General features: G+C 40.7%; 1 protein-coding gene across 1 annotated transcript; it reads right to left on the reverse strand.

Moving 5' to 3' along the window:
- Positions 1 to 1,758: 1,758 nt before the first annotated feature.
- On the reverse strand, positions 1,759 to 9,136 carry LOC134456085 (uncharacterized). Its single transcript, XM_063207518.1, has 8 exons — positions 9,046 to 9,136; positions 6,084 to 6,398; positions 5,579 to 5,908; positions 5,428 to 5,476; positions 4,469 to 4,566; positions 3,973 to 4,028; positions 3,620 to 3,682; positions 1,759 to 2,376 (listed from the first exon to the last, which is right to left on the reverse strand). The coding sequence occupies exons 1-8, from the start codon at positions 9,134 to 9,136 to the stop codon at positions 2,320 to 2,322; spliced, it is 1,059 nt and encodes a 352-aa protein (XP_063063588.1). The 3' UTR covers positions 1,759 to 2,319.
- Positions 9,137 to 19,729: the final 10,593 nt, after the last annotated feature.

Raw genomic sequence — 19,729 nt, forward strand, 5'->3', positions numbered from 1 at the left:
ACACATCCCCCATCAGGCTAGAGGGAGAAACATTAGAGGAAGTAGAAAGTTTCACCTATCTTGGAAGTGTAGTGGACAGGATGGGTGGGACCGATGCTGATGTAAGGGTCCGTATTGGAAAGGCAAGAGCAGCATTCCACCAGCTGAGAGGTGTCTGGCGATCATCTGAATTACCACGTAACACCAAGATCAAGGTTTTCAACTCCATGGTAAAGCCTATACTATTGTATGGTGCTGAAACCTGGAGGACAACGGCCAACACCATGAATAAAATCCAGACCTTCATCAATACATGCCTCAGACGGATCCTAAAAGTATACTGGCCAAACACCATCAACAACCTGGAGCTGTGGCGCCAAACTGGACAACAGCCTGTCGAAGGAGAGATCCTCCAGAGGCGATGGAAGTGGGTTGGCCATACCCTTCGCAAACCTGTAACAAACACCACAAGACAGGCCCTCTTCTGGAATCCACAAGGAAGAAGGAAGAGGGGAAGGCCAAGAAACAGCTGGCGTCGCGACCTAGATGCGGATGTGAAGAGGTCTGGCTATACATGGGGACAACTGGAAAAGATGGCCCAGGATCGAAATGACTGGAGAGCACTTGTTCGTGGCCTATGCCCAAAGTTGGGCGATAGGCGTAAGTAAGTAAGTAAGCCTTCGATTTGACTAGTCCACAACTTGTTAATTCGACTGCTGTTCTCTGTTCTTTAGTTAGGCTATTAATGAACTGTTCTGTTCTTTAGTTATTAATAGTTCCAGAACCACATCCGTCCCTCACTGGTGGGAGAGAGTGAGTCGTTCTTACAGTGGACTAGATGCTTTGCTGCACTCTGGAAGCGTGCAGTGTTGTCAACTCTGAAACTGCAGGCCCTTGAAACCAAATTCACATACAGCATCAACTTGTAGCACGACGACACACAGTTTGATAAATTCTGCTTTCTCGAAAAAGGGTTGAGGGAGGAAATGTTGTGACAGAAATGTGCACCAAGAATGTCAGGAACACACAGAGAACTGGGTTGGTATGGCGTCTGACCACGGGGCTAGTGGCACTGACACCATGATATGAAGTGATGTATGTGTATCACTGTCAGGGATGCAGTAGAACAGTACATGTTCCTGTGTGGAAGTTGTTTAGCTTTGTTTTCCTTGACATAGGTGGCCTACTCTATGATGCCTGATGCATGAGGAGACCTATAGGGAAAGGGGCTGTGGATGCTTCAGTGTCCTGGCCCCTTGGGACCTGTGCACTCCTGGACCACTTTAGCTCCATTCAGTATTGTAAATAGATACAAGTGTTGATCTCATAATGCAGTTGATTTTGTGTACTGGAAACAGGTCAACAGATTCAGTGCACAACCATGTCCTTTGGCAGTGTAACAAAGTGGCCTGCTTTGCTGCTAAATAATTTCCAAATAAATAATTCTGTTAACTTGAACACCGTTGAAAAATGAAAAGTAATACCTCTTTGTCAATATTATAGTTTATTATTTATTTTAATTTTGTCCACAAGAAACATAAACACACAGCTGAATGAATTATTAAGGGCTCACAAAGCAACAATAAGCTCTATTACAGTATCAATGCATTAATTTGTCAATGCAGTGTTGTCAGCATAGAAGCGTTTTATATTTGCATCTCACCAAGGCAGAGTTTGGCTTCCACCTGAAGAGGACTATAAAAACTCGATAACATGAAACAAAAGCAAAAATAATAACTATAACAATGTTTGAGAAGAAAGGAAGAGCCCACTTCTGTGTCAAATATTTGTGCAGTGATGCCTCAGTTTTTATTTGTGTTTTTTATTGTTTCTGTCATTTATTTAACATAAACTTCACAAGCAAAAATTCCCTAAAGGTTTTACACAGCAACTATAGTTTTCATTATAGCAAAAAAATAATCTATCTTCCAAAAATGTCAAGTTGTATTTACAGTATTGCCAGCAAGGAAGCTTAAAACATGATGTCCTTATGTGTGTCTGCACATCACTGAGGTTTTGCTGCCATCTAAAGGGGAACTATAACATCAGATGTGACCTCTTTTCCAGCACATATCCAATGCCAAAGTCTACAATTGAGCATATCCATAACACAAAACAAAATAAAACATTTTCAAATCAACTCAAATCTAACAATGAATATATTGTATGTAAAGCATTCAAGATTCCATGATACAAATAATGATGAAAAAAGACAAAATCAAATGTATTGCTCAGAGCTGGCAAGCACTATTGAAAATGATATGATCTGCTCGTTTCTTTCTTTATGTGTGTGTTGCTCACAGAAAAGAGATGGCCCCAAACCCATAAATTTAGCCTTTCTTAGGCATCTGCTGCGTGCTCTTCCAGTGCTGGAGAAACACCATCTTTTCCGCCATCCTGTTGGAAGAATGAAATATACACCATTTACAGCTCATCAGCCCATAAGAATGCCATGGACAGCTATGGCTGTCAAAGTCTAATTCTGATAGCCCTGATATTGATAGAGAAGTGGTCGACATGTTTACCAATTGGAGATCAGAGATTACAATGGCCCACTATGTTTGACAAACTAGAAATAAAAATTCTGATAGCCATGATAATGATAAAGTGGTCGACATGTTTACCATTTAGAGATCAGCAGATATTACAATGGACGACTATGTTTAAAGGTACACTGTGCAGGAAATGGTCAAGAAAGGTACTGCAACTATGCTGATAATTGAAACTGGGTTGCCTATTGCCAAATTTGATCTTTTTATGAAAGTTTACCAACTAATAAACTAATATTTTCTAGTGTGGCCCAAGTAAAGTCATTTTTGCAGCTGAAAATTGCTATTTGTGGAAATTCAAAATCACGGACCATGGAGAAGATCCCCTTTTTAGTTAAGAAAAGTGCAATTTTTCCAGTCTTAATGAATATTTAAAATTTGATGGTGGTGGTGTTCATGAAAAAGGTAACATTAGTGCATGGGTAGCATTAATTCTGGAAATAAACTACTAAAAATCTCACACAGTGTACCTTTAACAAACTAATGAAGTACAATTCTGATAGCCCTGATAATGATACAAGTGGTTTACCATTTAGAGATCAGAGGAGATTACAAAAGCCGACTGTGTTTGACAAACTCCAGATGAAAATTCTGATAGCTGTGACATTTACCATTAATTTTGCAGATTATTCACACAAGCCCCATACGTGTTTTCACATGTAGTTTTGTTGTTACTGGTTTAAGTAAAAGTGTTTTGAGCACATGCCTTACTTGCGTGTGTGTGTATGTGTGTGTGTGTGTGTGTGTGTGTGTGTGTGTGTGTGTGTGTGTGTGTGTGTGTGTGTGTGTGTGTGTGTGTGTGTGTGTGTGTGTATTGTGGTCACCATATGAACATTCGTGATATTGAATTGATGAGTCTATGGTGTGAATGTGAAGTGAAGATCCAGCCATAGCCTACTGCCTGTGGTCACTATATAGGCTACTATGTGAACCTTCGTGATATTGAATTGATTAGTCTATGGTGTGCATGTGTAGTGAAGATCCAGCCATAGCCTACTGCCTGTGGTCACTATATAGGCTACTATGTGAACCTTCGTGATATTGAATTGCTTAGTCTATGGTGTGCATGTGAAGTGAAGAGCCAGCCGTACTGCCTGCATAGTGGTCATGGGGATATTGGTGTAAGAAGCCTCCTCCGAGTCCTCTCTGGCAACCTGCTTTAAAATGAAAAATGACACTGCATGTTCACATATTCATTTTGAATAATTCATAGGTGAAAATATAGTAGCAGGATGATTTAGCAACAGATGATATTATGAGTTTCTGTGACATAAAATAGAAGCCTAATCTGTGGCATAGAGAAGTTACTGACTAACACTGCAGCCGAGAACAAACACGAGCCCAAAAACAAGAGCAAAAAATAAATACAAAAATTCAGAAACAGAAAGAAAAACTGATAAAAAAGGAGAAAAATGTACTTGAATGAAATGATATGGCCACATACCATATGTCCATCACTTCTGTCTCTTGTGTCTGTTTGCACCCCTGGACCTGTATGCTCTGTGTAAATTAAATGTACATGTTATGTTTACGTTTGCAAGTAAGTCCTTTAACCCATTTTAGCCTGAGGGACCTGCAAAAAACATCTGAATGTAAGTCTGTTTTGGGAAAGGTGCCAGCTGCCTATTAAAACCTAACCTACATATCTCTGAAGCACATAAAAACATGAACTAAGTTGCCTTTCAAGACTAGGACCCTTATCTTGCATTACAATGTGTTAGGTCTTCTCTATACCCACATTTTTAATAAAAAAAACCCTCAAATCTCAAGAGCCTGAATGCAGTGTATATGTCGCCCCACCAAAGGTCAAACAATGCATACACTGCATTAGGCTAAAATGGGTTCAAATATTATATTGGTCAAAATGGTGAAGAAATGTGTCTGGTGGATTCAGTAAATACCTTTTGTAATTGATTAAAATCGTTAAATAATAGACCTACTGCGTTTCCTCAGGCGGATTGCCAGCGTAACAGATCCACAGATGATCACCAACAGCAACAGCCCCAACGGACGTAACAGATGAGGCAGGTTGGAGGCCCTACGAGGCACAAACAGGAAACACATCAGAAGACAGGAAACACTTACATGTAAGAAGGCCCTACGAGTCACACAACACATCAGAAGACAGGAAACACTTACATGTAAGAAGGCCCTACGAGTCACACAACACATCAGAAAACAGGAAACACTTACATGTAAGAAGGCCCTACGAGTCACACAACACATCAGAAAACAGGAAACACTTCCATGTAAGAAGGCCCTACGAGACACACAACAAAACACATCAGAAAACAGGAAACACTTACATGTAAGAAGGCCCTACGAGTCACACAACACATCAGAAAACAGGAAACACTTACATGTAAGAAGGCCCTACGAGACACACAACACAACACATCAGAAAACAGGAAACACTTACATGTAAGAAGGCCCTACGCCTTATGAGCTATACACTGTAATGAAGTTCCAGAATAAATGTTGAAATTATACTCTACAGCCCTCAGTTCTTGCATTGCAGCAGCTGCTCGAGTATCAGATTCAGATTTACAAAACTTTATTTGTCCCATCAATGGACAGTTTAGTTGGTCAGTCTTAGTCTCCATCAATCAACAAACAATAAATAGCATAAAAAGTAAATAAATATGAATACAGTTAATAGGGAAAAAAGTCAGACATACGTCCAATAACAAGACAGCCAAACATCACATAATGTCCTGTCAATGATAAACAACCCTTAGACTAGTCTTCACTGGTGTCGTTCACACCTTCCATCTTATTTAATGATCTATCATGTGTTTTTCAGGTTACACATTTGTAGCTGACAAATATGAAAGTCTATTACACATAGCAGTGCCTCTGTCCATGCACAGGTAAGAATATGTATTGAGGACCTACGTACGTCTGAGGATGGGTCTGGTTTGCAGATGAGGTGGAGGGCACAGCATCAACTAAAGATAAAAATGAAGTATCAACGTGAAAAAGATTTTAACAGCTAGACTTTCAGTGGTTATAACTGTTAATCTGATGGGAATTGGACTGATCTGCAGTACCTGTGTAGGCTGTCTCAAAAGTGTTGATTGAAGGCATGGTTGATGTTTCCAGTGTAGTTGTGTTCTGTATGACAGTAACGTGTACAGGCATCTGTAGATCTCCCACAGAACAGTAGTACCAGCCTGAGTGACTCTCTTGAAGATCTTTTAGAGTCACCTTTAACACCCCTGTACTGGCATCATATCCACTACCACTCAACTCCACTGACAGTCCCCTGATGTCGTTGTAGTTTGAACCAGCACACTTGCCACCGATCCTGCACCACTTCTTCAGCTGCAGATATCCTCTGTTGTAGTTGCAATTGATGACCACACTCCCCCCCCACATACCTGGTCACATATTGGCTGCTAACACTGAGGCCTGGAAAAGCTGAATAATGAAAATTACAAGACACATGTGAAGGTTTTAAAAATGTCAAAAAAATGTCAATTTAGTACCAGTGTTATGTATTTGTTCAAATATACAGCAGAGTAAGAGCTACTACAGATTTGGAGGAGCTGTTACCTGTGACTGATATGTAGACTTCGGCTTCAGGGTATACATGCCCCTCATATCCACATCTATATCTGCCTGTATCGGTCCTTTTCATGTTTTGCATTGTCACAGTGAAGACATTCTGGATGGGATCATCTGAAATTGAAAATCTGTCTGATGATGCATTACCATTTGTGTCCACTACAATAGGCCAATGAGGAGAATACCCATAATGTGCGAAGAGCTTGGTGTATCCTTTTTGTTCTGCCTCATAAAGACAGGGGATGATGAGGGTCTGTCCCTCTTTCACTTCTACCCTTTTCACAGTGGTGATGGAGTCAATGCCTGCATAATATGATAGAATATAAACACACAAAAAAATACATTTACAAGCTAGCCCAGTAAAGTACACCAACCCAATCAGCAGTTTTCATGTTATGGTGTTGCTTTCCAGACTATTAACAAGCTGTTTCTAAAACCATTAGAGTGGTTTAGTGAACTCTCTGAGACATATAATATAAAGCAGCATTTAGGACTATTGAGTTTTGTAATTTGATTGAATTAAAATCTTTAAAAAGTCTCTAAGTCTCCAAACATGCAAATTAACACTTATTTTTTCCATTGTAATATTTTATAATTACTCCACAACCTACAAGGTTGAATAAAAACACAACATTGAATAAACAAGTCCGACAGGCGGACAACAGATGCGTCCGTCTATGCCCGTTCTGAACCTTTTTTGCCCAAACGCCCCCTTGGCCTCCTCATAACCTGTCAAGGCAATTTATCAATAAGCCTACCATGTACTGTATAAGCCTGGATTTGAAAAAGTACCATAGGATTTCAACAGTGTTGGGCAATTTACTGAAAAACTATAATGCATTGCTGATTACATGTTACTGTCTTTTCAAAATAATCCCTTACACTACATTTAGCAATGTGGGGACCTAAGGCGAATTTAGCTTAGGGGGGCCATCGGTCCATCCCATATCACATTTTTTTTTAACATAAAATCTCTATTTTTGTTAGGCTATTTTTTTTTTTAATCACGATTTTTTATTTTTAAAAAAATAATAATTACAAACATAAAAAACAGGCAAACATTACAACCCTTTCTGGACAGATTTCAATGAATAGGCTATTTGCAATTTTGCATAGGCCTACATTAAATAAACTAAAATGTGAAATTCTCTTTTCACTTTAATATGAGAGCAGTGATGTCCCCACCTCACTGAAGTGTTATTTCATGTGTGTGCATGATGCTGTCACCTATTTGAAGTGACGTTGATGTTGGATTTCATGGAATACTTTTAAATGCCGCTTTGGGAAGAAAACAGAGTAGGCGACATGTGAACTGTATTTCTGTCAAAACAGTGGTTTGCAGGCGTTTGCGTTTTCACGTGGATATTGTCTTCGTGGACCGTAACAGACAAACCGTAAGTTCCATAAACTAATCAATGAGACATTGGCTACGTGCACATGATGTTTTTAAGTCCGATTTAATAAATGCGATTTAAATAGATCAGATTAAGAGTTATTTTGCGATGTGTATACATGGCACATTCACTCCAATGCGATTAAACGTCTGGGGAAAATAAAGCATTGCGATTGGACTGAGGACGCACGTGCTGAGCGAGCCAAATAAGGCACGGGGGCGTGGTTCAATGCCACCGAGATGCAGGTCATCTTCCCCACGAAAATCGTTGCCTCAGGCGGAATGAGAAATCACAACATTTCCCCCTTTCTCCCTGGATCATTTACAATGCTACATTAGCTACCCTGTTAGCATAGAAAAACGAGTGGTCAAATGGTAATGTGGAGTAACTTTGTTGTGCTTCATTACTTCGTGGGGCACTTTTACATCAATATATGGAAGCCACAACATTTATAGTCGCTTAGGGACTTTAAATTAAGCAAAACTTTCATGTGAAAATCAACAGGGAGTGCCGCCATGTTTTTCTCACTGGCAAAGAGCACGGTCTCTTGGCCATAGATGTGTACATAGGAAACGCTATCTGCAAATGTCTCATGCCTTCCTATTTCATGGCACACATGGATGGAATATGCATACAGACTTCTGTGCTTCTGCAGTTGTGTCAGATAATGCAATCAATCAGCTGCGTAGCCGGTTTGCTAACCATTATGGTAGACGTTTGGTTTGCACGCATGAGCTCCAGGCCAAAACTGAGCGACTGCCACCTTGTGGACACAAGAGGGAATCACAAGAGGGAATCACAATTCAGAAACTCATCACGGGAGGGCGGACGGACGGACGGAAGGACGGACGGACGGACGGACACCAAAGCCTCTTATAGAGATGCGTGGGACGCATCTAAAAACGATCGAGGATCATTCTTAATTAACAGTCTGATTAAACGCATCCTGTACATCCTGTAGCCTACTAAAGTTCTTCATTAGTCCACAGCTGACGAGCTGCTTGACACCACAAAACTGGAAGAAGCTAGCTGGGGTCAGGAACCGTTTTGGTGGAGAGAGCCATAAACGCCGAATTTTTAAAAATACATTTTCATGAGAGTCATACCATTTTAAAAACACTGAACCCAATCAAAAGCATGTACCCCTATTTCAATTAAGCAACAACTTTAGAGTGTACTGTCAAGTTATTATTGATTTTCTTGATAACAGGTAGTTAGGGTTGCCAACTGTCAATTTCATTATGGCGAGGGTCTGGGAGAATTTTGCATTTTTTAGATGTAATTTCCTGCATTTTAACACTTTTTAATCTCCCTTGTCCTGTTTCAACTCAATATGGAACCCGTAGGCCTACTTTTATTTATATACAGGACGATTCCATATTTTAAGGGATGGTTGGCAACCCTAGATAAGTCAGAGCCATATACAGTTCCCAAAAGAGCCACATGTGGCTCTAGAGCCTGACCCCTGATCTAGCGCAAAGATGAACCTTAGAGTAGAGTAACTGGTGTTTAGTTTTCCACCATTGCACAATCAGAGCATTGAATAATTACTTTACCTTGAAAGCCCACGAGGAGGATGAGGAGGATGCAGTTCATGTTGTCAGACAAAACATATAAAGTCTCGGTGTGTGAGAGTGTGGCATACATATTAGCAAGCGCTCTAGTAAGACTTGTGCTTGACTGGTTATGCACTTCTCCTTTCAGTTTGTTTTTAGCGTTCTCTTATTTTTTGCAGTGGCAGTTTTCACACTTCTGTGAACTAACTTACATGCTATGCCCTATGCACATGTAGCAGAGTGGAACTTTAGATGTTACTTTTCCTAAAATAGTAATCAAATTGATACTTGTGATTGCACGACTACGCCACTGGGGGACTTCCACCCCAGAATATATTTTGATTTCACCCAGTAAAGGCACAACAGGTTCGGATAGATATATGGACAGAGACGTGTTTCCCCGTTAGTGGAATAAAAATGTGTTCTTTATTTATACAAACATAAAAAACATACAACACTTGGGAGCCACACCCCTAAATAAAATTAAACAATTAATCAAAGATTGGCTGCCCCAGATATTACACTGCAGCGGGCTTCCAAGGCAGGTTAACTGTGTATAAAAGGTGCCTACGATTAAATGCACACACACACGCACTCATGCGCGTAGGCACGCCACCACGGCAAGCAAGTGATTCAATGAGTGAGAATATACACAAGCAAATCCAGTTCGCATACTAATCACTACACACATGATAATTCCTTTGGGTGTAATTCACCACTAGTCTACTATGTGCGCAACGCACAGGTACCTGCCCTGTAAGCAGCTAAAGAAGGGGGTGGCTAGACCGAAATAAACAAAACAAACAAACAAACTAAATCAAACAGAAAGGCAAACTAAATTACCAAAGGACAAAACAGCGATGGGCCACCTGCCCACGGTGAGCTTTCATCGCCCAAGACCCTCGATGGCACTCTCCGCGCCACTGGACAGCGGGTGGAGAGCAACAAGCAGTCGGGTGACAGAGACACTGTCCAACCCGAACATTGGTAGCTGGGGCGTAGCAAGGTGCGCTGGTGCCCAGGACCTCGGCGCACCAACAAGAACACAGGGTAAGCCCTCTGCAGGCACCTGAACACCGGGGAGCTTTACAAGCCAACTATTCCGGGTGTTTTTATAAAAACCATGGCCTATTCGCCACTGACCAATTAGCCATTCAGCGGCTGGCAGAGTCCCATGACGTCAATATTACGGTAAAACCATGGGGACACACCTTGCACTGCGCACAGGCAGTTCAACCCGTTACATATACCCCCTGCTTTTCAAATCGTCGTCCCGACGATAGACGTTTCCATTACCGGTAGGTCATTCCGGTGTACCCACCGGCAAACACCTCGTCAGGCGCGTACACCAGTCAAGCAAGCAGGCACTACAAGCACGCGCACTCATACATACAGGTGCAGACACCCAGACGCGCACCCACACATCCAGGTACACACTCTCATACATTCATTCATTCATTCATTCATTCATTCATTCATTCAATGGCATGCATATATCCGTACGCACACCGCTTGAATTCTCACTCATGGAACGACACTCTGCTTACATCGTGAACAATGATTGGATTAACACCATCAAGCATAAGCACACACACACGCACACACACTGCAGGATTGCCCAGAATGGTGTTGAACTTGGATAGGTGGACATGGACGGTAAGTCTCTTGCGCCCGGCAACACCCGGTCCGAACCGTGCCTCCTCCGCTCTGAAGACGGCAGTCCCCCCGAGGCTCGACGAGGAGGGGGCCGCCCATTGGCTCCCGTCTGGGTTGCCGGTGGTGATGGCTGCGCTCGGGGTGGAGCCCGTACCCCTTCACAGTCTCTTGCGAAGTGCCCAGGCTCCTGGCACCGCCAACAAATGATGGGGCCTGCATGGGACCTGTCCACCCACTGCGAGAGCTGGTTCAACTGTTCCCCCTGTCGTCTTATGATGGCCTTGATCTCCGACCACTCGCGGAGCTCGTCGTATTGGGCCGGAGAAGTCGCCATAGTGCACAAGAGGATGAAGGGGACGGCCACAGTGCGCTGCTGCGTCCAGCGCCGTGCCCACCGCTGTTTTGCCAATTTCTAAGCTCTTCAACCAAAACAAAAAAATAACTAGACCACACAAAAAGAAGCGTCTCTGAACCATCTATCACTGCCGACTACTACGCCAAATGTAACCAAGTGGAACTTTAGATGTTAAATTGCCTAAAATAATAATCAAATTGATACTTGTGATTGCACGACTACGCCACTGGGGGACTTCCACCCCAGAATATATTTTGATTTCACCCAGTAAAGGCACAACAGGTTCGGATAGATATATGGACAGAGACGTGTTTCCCCGTTAGTGGAATAAAAATGTGTTCTTTATTTAGGCCTATACAAACATAAAAAACATACAATACTTGGAATTGGCCGCACCCCTAATTAAAATAAAACAATGAAACCAAGATTGGCTGCCCCAGATATTAGGCCTACACTGCAGCGGGCTTCCAAGGCAGGTTAACTGTGTATAAAAGGTGCCTACGATTAAATGCACACACACACGCACTCATGCGCGTAGGCACGCCACCACGGCAAGCAAGTGATTCAATGAGTGAGAATATACACAAGCAAATCCAGTTCGCATACTAATCACTACACACATGATAATTCCTTTGGGTGTAATTCACCACTAGTCTACTATGTGCGCAACGCACAGGTACCTGCCCTGTAAGCAGCTAAAGAAGGGGGTGGCTAGACCGAAATAAACAAAACAAACAAACAAACTAAATCAAACAGAAAGGCAAACTAAATTACCAAAGGACAAAACAGCGATGGGCCACCTGCCCACGGTGAGCTTTCATCGCCCAAGACCCTCGATGGCACTCTCCGCGCCACTGGACAGCGGGTGGAGAGCAACCAGCAGTCGGGTGACAGAGACACTGTCCAACCCGAACATTGGTAGCTGGGGCGTAGCAAGGTGCGCTGGTGCCCAGGACCTCGGCGCACCAACAAGAACACAGGGTAAGCCCTCTGCAGGCACCCGAACACCGGGGAGCTTCACGAGCCAACTATTCCGGGTGTTTTTATAAAAAACATGGCCTATTCGCCACTGACCAATTAGCCATTCAGCGGCTGGCAGAGTCCCATGACGTCAATATTACGGTAAAAACAGAGGGACATACCTTGCCCTGAACACAAACAGTTCACCCCGTTACACACACAAGGTACCGTACTTTTAGAGCATAGATAAACGTCACACAGTTTGTGGTCAGTTTATTTTTACACAAGTGGGTGTACAGGATGCATTTGTAGGTGGTCTATACACACATTGTTGCACTGGCAACAGTCAGAAACAGCCATTTCCCTTTCCTGGTATCAGGTTCTGATGAGGTATGACATGGGCATCAGCTATGTTAATCATCTTGAGGTATTTCAAACAGAGGCAATCAAACGAACAAAGATGTCATTATATATGTTTAGGTGAAAAAATGAAATTGTATTGATGTTTTTGCAATAACGGTCGGCTAACAAAGACTCAATAATTTGGTGTTAGAATCAGCCTTTAAGGCGTCCACCATCAGCTGGGTGTAGTTTCCACATGGCTGAGGTGTGATGGTAGGCCTACATCTGTCATGTTAATACACTTACAGAAAATGAAGACGGCTCTTCCCTGTGTATTGTGGCCTTCTACTGAGGCTGATGTTGCCTTTTGAATATGCACTAACTCAGCGCTTGATTTCAGCTTTAAAAAAAAATGGGGCTTTTTTATGCCTTTATTGACAGGACAATATGAGATGCTGACAGGAAGCGAGAGGCGGAGAGAGATGGGGGAGGATAGGCAAATGACCCTGGCCGGACTCGAACAAGCCCAAATATGGGGGGCTTAGCGCGTTACGCCACAGCACCCCTTAGCTTTGATTTTGTGTTAATGATAGCACATTTGCATTTTGAATAGTACAGTTGGATGGATGTTCATTTATGATCATGGTAGTACATTTGAATAGTACATTATAGGGACTCTGTGCCCTCACAAACTGTAGTGCATTTGGACTGCATCAAATTCACATAAATGACTATCTACAGCATGGCACAGTGAGCTCTGCTTTCTCAGAAAGGCTTGCAGGATAAGATGACATGACAGTGATAACGCTCAGTAACAAGGCACTATATGTATGTGTACATGCAACATAGTGGGGCACAGGAGTTAACAGCTTTGCATGCTCTTCCTGTGCACACTCTTCTTCCTGTCTCCTCTGGATTAAGACATCTCTACTATTTACATTCGACATCATGTATTTGATCACTGTGGTATTTCACCTGAAGTGGTCTTTGTTTACTTTTTTGCTACTTTTTAATGCATTGTCCTCTTCTTTACTCTTTGTAGGACAATGCTATCAATGATCAATGTTAATCTGATGGGGATTGGACTGATCTGCCGTACCTGCATAGGTTGTCTCAAAAGTGTTGTTTGAAGGCATGGGTGATGTTTCCAGTGTAGTTTGTTTCTGTATGACAGTAACATGTACAGGCATCTGTAGGACTCCCACAGAGCAGTAGTAGGCCTACCAGCCTGAGTGACTCTCTTGAAGATCACCTTTAATGCGGATATAAATCTTGTAGCCCATATTCTGCCCCAAAAAGAGAATCGTGTTGTAGCTTGCTAAAAGTATCATTGTAAAATGTACAGGTGTAGGCCTACAAAGCAGGTCCTCATGAGCTAGCCTGGCTCTCGCTGCCGGTGCGTGTGTGTAGCTCTGGAGCCCCCTGGTGGAGAGCTGTGGGGAGCTACAGAAACTTCCACAAACGCACCGTCTGTGACAACCAGGCTACTCATGAGCTACCATTTTGGCAAAACTGCACATATGAGGCGCCGTTTGTAAAGCTGACAGGGCTGAAAATATCATCTTTTGTCACGTTTAGCTGAAAACAGTGTTTTAAAAAACGGTGTGATTTTTTCAAACTCCCATTTTTGCACATTTACAACAAAAATGTTAAATGTAAATAATGTATCCAAATGTTAAATATAAATGTAAATAATATATAAAAATGTTAAATCTAAATGTCAAATCTAAATAATAAATCTAAATCTAAATATTAAATATAATTTTTAAATCTAAATGTCAAATCTAAATCTAAATGTTAAATCTAAATGTTATACCTAAATGTTATATCTAAATGTTAAATCTAAATGTCCTAAATCTAAATAATAAATCTAAATCTAAATATTAAATCTAAATGTCAAATCTAAATAATACATCTAAATGTTGAATATAAACTTAAATCTAAATGTGAAATCTAAATCTAAATGTTAACTCTAAATGTTGAATCTAAACCTGAATTTTAAATCTAAATATTAATATTTAGTTTTAACATTAAGAGTTAACATTTAGATAAGCTAAGTTACAAACACAAGAATGTTTAGTCTAAATAATACATCTAAATTTTAATCTAAATATAAATATTTAGATTTAACATTTAGATTTGACATTTAGATTTAACATTTAGATTTAACATTTAGGTTTAGATTTAACATTTAGATTTAAATTCCACATTTAGATTTAAGTTTATATTTAACATTTAAATTTAGATGTATTATTTAGATTTGACATTTAGATTTAACATTTAGATATATTATTTAGATTTAGATTTAACATTTAGATATAACATTTAGATTTAACATTTAGATTTAACATTTAGATTTAACATTTAGATTTAGATTTAATATTTAGATTTAACATTTAGATTCAATATTTATATTCAATATTTAGATTTATATTTAACATTTAGATTTAGATTTATTATTTAGATTTGACATTTAGATTGAACATTTTTATATATTATTTAGATTTATATTTAACATTTAGATACATTATTTAGATTTAACATTCATTGTTCTAAATGTGCAAAAAGGGGAGTCTGAAAAATTCACACCGTTTTAAAAACACTGTTTTAAGCTAAATGTGACAAAATGTTGATGGAATTTCAGCTAAATGTGACAAAATGTTGCTGAAATTTTCAGCACAGTCAGCTTTACAAACGGCGCCCCATACTGCACAGATGCACAAGGTGTAGCTGGTCTTTTCAAGAGATAGAAATTATAGACAGGTCATCAGCTGGGAAAATTAGGCCTCTCGTCCTACCGCACTTTTCTCTGTGGATTACTGACCAGAAGCCCTATTGGAAGAAATTAAATCATGGGGCCACGTCAATTTTTGCTCAGAATTCAATATGGCCGCCATTTTCCAAAATTACTTGTTTTCATGCATTATTACATTGTACTATAAGGTGATATTCATGAACGATGAACTACTTTCAGCACTATTCTGTTCTATTTCCTTACATACATATTTACAAAGGTTGATTAAACTAAAAGAAATGAAAATAGAGTTGGCCACCTTGCAATATCCAAAGCAAAGTGCTGAAAATAATGATTGAAATGCACATACAGAGTCTATGGCTGCGATGATTAGGCCTATTGTCCTGTCAGGGTTTTCACAGTGGATTACAGACCAGAAGGCCTATTGAAAAAGATGAAATGTGCTCCATGTGCTCCCAATGTGCTTCAAAATTCAAAACGTTCTCTGTTTTTCAGAATGGCAGACTTTCACACATTTTTCTCAATACTGTAAGGCCAGAATTACCAATAAAGATGACCTATTTTTCAGTTAAATTGTCCTATCTCCTTACAGACGTGAGTATAAAGGTTGTCTAGAAAAAGGCATGAATATATATATACAGGGGGTGGACAAAATAACTGAGACACCTGTCATTTTAGTGTCATTTAGTTCCTCTTGCATCCACAGTTATTACTGTTGGATGTGGTTCATCCTTCTTGGTGGTATGCAGACATTACAGGGCTTTTTCTGAACGGGGAAATAGGGGCGCTCCACCCTCGTACCTCCGCGGGTGCACCCTCATACTTCTTTGCGCCCCTAGTAAATTCCCCCCTTCACCCCCCGCAACCTGCCACGATGCTCCCTCATGTCAAAAAAGCCTAGAAAAAGCCCTGCATTACATTGGCTCTTGATACATCACAAAGACTTGCTGTCTCGGTCAAAGATGCAACAGTTACACCTTTTTGAACTCTGACATGTCACCCATAATGTTGTGTGCATTGCACATTTTTGAGCAAAACTGTGCTCTTACCCTGCTAATTGAACCTTCACACTTCACTTCACTGGTGCAATGTGCCATTAATGAAGATTGGCCAACAGGCTGGTCCACTTGAGCCATTAAACTTCCAACACTAAAATGGTAGGTGTCTCAGTTATTTTGTCCACCCCCTGTATCTTGCCACTTTGACATATCCAAAGGAATGTTGTCAAATGATTGAATTTCACAGTGGACTGCTGAAAAAAGGCATATTGTCCTGTCAAACTGTGTGTGTGTGTGTGTGTGTGTGTGTGTGTGTGTGTGTGTGTGTGTGTGTGTGTGTGTGTGTGTGCGTTTGTATGTGTGTGCGTGTGCGTTTGTATGTGTGTGCGTTTGTATGTGTGTGTACGTGTGCCTGAGTGCGCTTTTCTCAAGTGTGTGTGGCCAGTGTGCTTCTTTACATACACTGACATAGATACAGTGTGTTTGGGGGGGGGGGGGGGTAAGGTGGGGGGGTAGGGAGGACCGAATTGGAGGAACGGGGGGATGAATGAGAGGGTGAGTGGGGGTAGGGGGGCAGAGGGGTTGGGGGTAATGAGTCAGGGTTGAATTAGGAGGTGGGGCCGCAGCAGAATAGTGTGTGGGGGGGCAGAATAATGTGTGTGTGTGTGGGGGGGGGGGGTTGACCTGCCAAACTTTTCACATTGGGTGGGGGGTGGGCGAGTATTTTGTGGGGGGGGGGGGGGGGAAGAATGAGTCAGGGGGGTTGAGCGTGGGGGGCAGAATAGTGGGGGGTGAGTGAGGGGTGGAGGGGCAGAGTAGCATGGGAAGGATGAGTGAGGGGGTTAGGGGGCAGAATAGTGTGTGTGGGGGGGACGAGTGAGGGGGTGGAGGAGGCAGAATAGTGTGTGTGGGGAAAAACACTGTAGAGCAGGGGAAAGATGAGCGGGGGATAGGCGCGCGCGCACACACACAGGCAGGCACACTCACCTTTGCTTTATACAAAAAAATGTAGGCCTGAAAAACTTTTGGTCAGAAATCTAATGTGAAAAGTTTGGCAGATCAATAGCCTTTTTTCAGCAGTCAACTGTGTATGTGTAATTCAATCATTTTCTGACAACAATCCTTAGGATATTGTCTATAGGAAATTTACATTTTTCTGTTGCCAACCTTTGTACTCACGTCTGTAGATAGGAGATTTCACTGAAAATAGGTTATCTTTATTGATAATTATGGTCTTACAGTATTGAGAAAAATGTATGAAAGTCTGCCATTCTGAAAAACAGAGAACATTTTGAATTTTGGAGCACATTTGAGATGGCAACCAGCTGGTGAATCTTTTTCAATACGCGTTCTGGTCTGTAAAAAGCCTGACAGGACAATAGGCCTAATTTCCGCAGCCATAGACTCTGTATGTGCATTTCAATCATTATTTTCAGCACTTTCCTTTGGATATTGCAAGGTGGCCAACTTTATTTTCATTTATTTTAGTTTAGTCAACCTTTGTAAACATGTATGTAAGGAAATAGGACAGAATAGTGCTGAAAGTAGTTCATCGTTCATGAATATCACCTTATAGTACAATGTAATAATGCATGAAAACAAGTCATTTTGGAAAATGGCGGCCATATTGAATTCTGAGCAAAAATTGACGTGGCCCCAAGTTTTAATTTCTTCCAATAGGGCTTCTGGTCAGTAATCCACAGAGAAAAGTGCGGTAGGACGAAAGGCCTAATTTTCCCAGCTGATGACCTGTCTATTATGTTCACTTATTGTTTCACATGGAGGTCCACTGACAATGTCTAAATTGTCTAAATGGTGTTGCTATTTATTTATTTATTTATTAGGGCTGTGTGGGGGTTAACCCTCTACTGCATGAAATATTATTTTTACAGTGTAAAAAATGTTTCAGTGCTTTTTTAGTGTTAAAATGAGTTAAATAATTGATTTCCAAAACATTTTTTTAATTTTTATTTTAAATTAAGTTTTTAGCTAATGGTTGCCATATGGCAACTTCATGCAGTCGTGGAATCTTGTGTAAAATCAGGTTTTTCCTTAAAAAGAGAATTTTCCCTTCATAAATCTTCAATATATTACTTTCCAAATGTTAAAACTCATTAAATGACATAAATAAAAATGTATATTTTTAGTATTTAGTGAAAATATTTTCTGTAAAATAGCAAAATATGGTCTACAAGACGGCCCATAGACATGTACACACATTTACATAAAAGCTTCCGAAAAGGTTGTTTACACTTATTTGCAGACATTTGCAATGCATTTTCACATTAAGCATGTCTAAAATTACAAATATAAGTTCAAATGATTAATTTGGCACCAAAATTATAAGAAATATCTGTAAAAATAGCCTCATACTAATCTAATTCTAAGTCATTCCAATGGGGTTGATTGGGGTGAATGGCCAACAATGTTGTTCCATAACTGCATGAAGTTGCCATATGGCAACCATAACATTTTACCTTTTTCCAAAAAAACCTTTGCATCTAAAGTTGTTTTAATGATGAAAAATAACAGTTTACATATTCCAGATAGTGTTTGTATTTTTTTTATAACAATATTTTGGGCTGAAATCAGAGTAATACCTTGGTTTATGGAGGCCTCGAGCGATGACCTCCACACACAAAAGTAGGTGATGAAAAAGGGCTTCCTGTGTTTATTTCTTAATCATGTGACCTGAAAAGTTTTTTTGGTTTCAAAGTAAAAGGCTGTCTTATCACAAATAAGTATAAATAAACAGGTTATAGTGCACCCTCTATTAGAAAAACTGGAAAAAGTTTACGGTTGCCATATGGCAACCCCATGCAAATAGACCTACATTCTATCTGTTGGCTACTTTATATGCAGTATTTAGAAGGAAATTGCATGATATCATAATGGCCATATAATATAGCCCAGGCCTAATATCCTATAATATAATATCAGCAATGTTTAGGTTAATAGGCCTACTTGTTACCTATCCATGCCTTATGGCATATAACGCCCAAGATTTAGGGGGATACATCACTAGGCCTATATGGTGGTATGAAAGCCAAATGTGTGTGTGTGTGTGTGTGTGTGTGTGTGTGTGTGTGTGTGTGTGTGTGTGTGTGTGTGTGTGTGTGTGTGTGTGTGTGTGTGTGTGTGTGTGAGTGACGCCAGAGTCCCACAATGTCCCTCAGCTCTTGTCCCTCCTTGGACTTATCAGCAGGTGGTCACACTAGGTATACATTGGCCATTAATTTGGTTACTGTGGTGCCTAGTTCTAAGCATAGAGATCTAGATAGGACTGATTTTTGGCATTGCCCCAGAGTCTCTTGCTGTAGGAGACATGTAGGATCCATATAGCCTCCCTGCAGCATCATCTCATTCATTAGGACTAGTGACAATAAAAATGGTGCTTCAGCTGGAGTTTATTTTCCTCTCCAACTGAGCCTGAAACCACAACCCTGCCCAATAATATTTATAGAAGAAAATAAAAATAAAAATAGTTAATGATTGCAAATTATTTTAAATCTAAATTATTCACAACCCCATCGTTTATAACGGCACACTTCCCGCTTTCACACTTCCGTGTTAGAATGCAGCGCGGCGCCTGCGCAGGCGCAAACGCCTTGGGTTTGC

The sequence above is a fragment of the Engraulis encrasicolus genome, chromosome 9 (genome assembly GCF_034702125.1).
Source record: "Engraulis encrasicolus isolate BLACKSEA-1 chromosome 9, IST_EnEncr_1.0, whole genome shotgun sequence".
Lineage (NCBI taxonomy): Eukaryota > Metazoa > Chordata > Actinopteri > Clupeiformes > Engraulidae > Engraulis > Engraulis encrasicolus.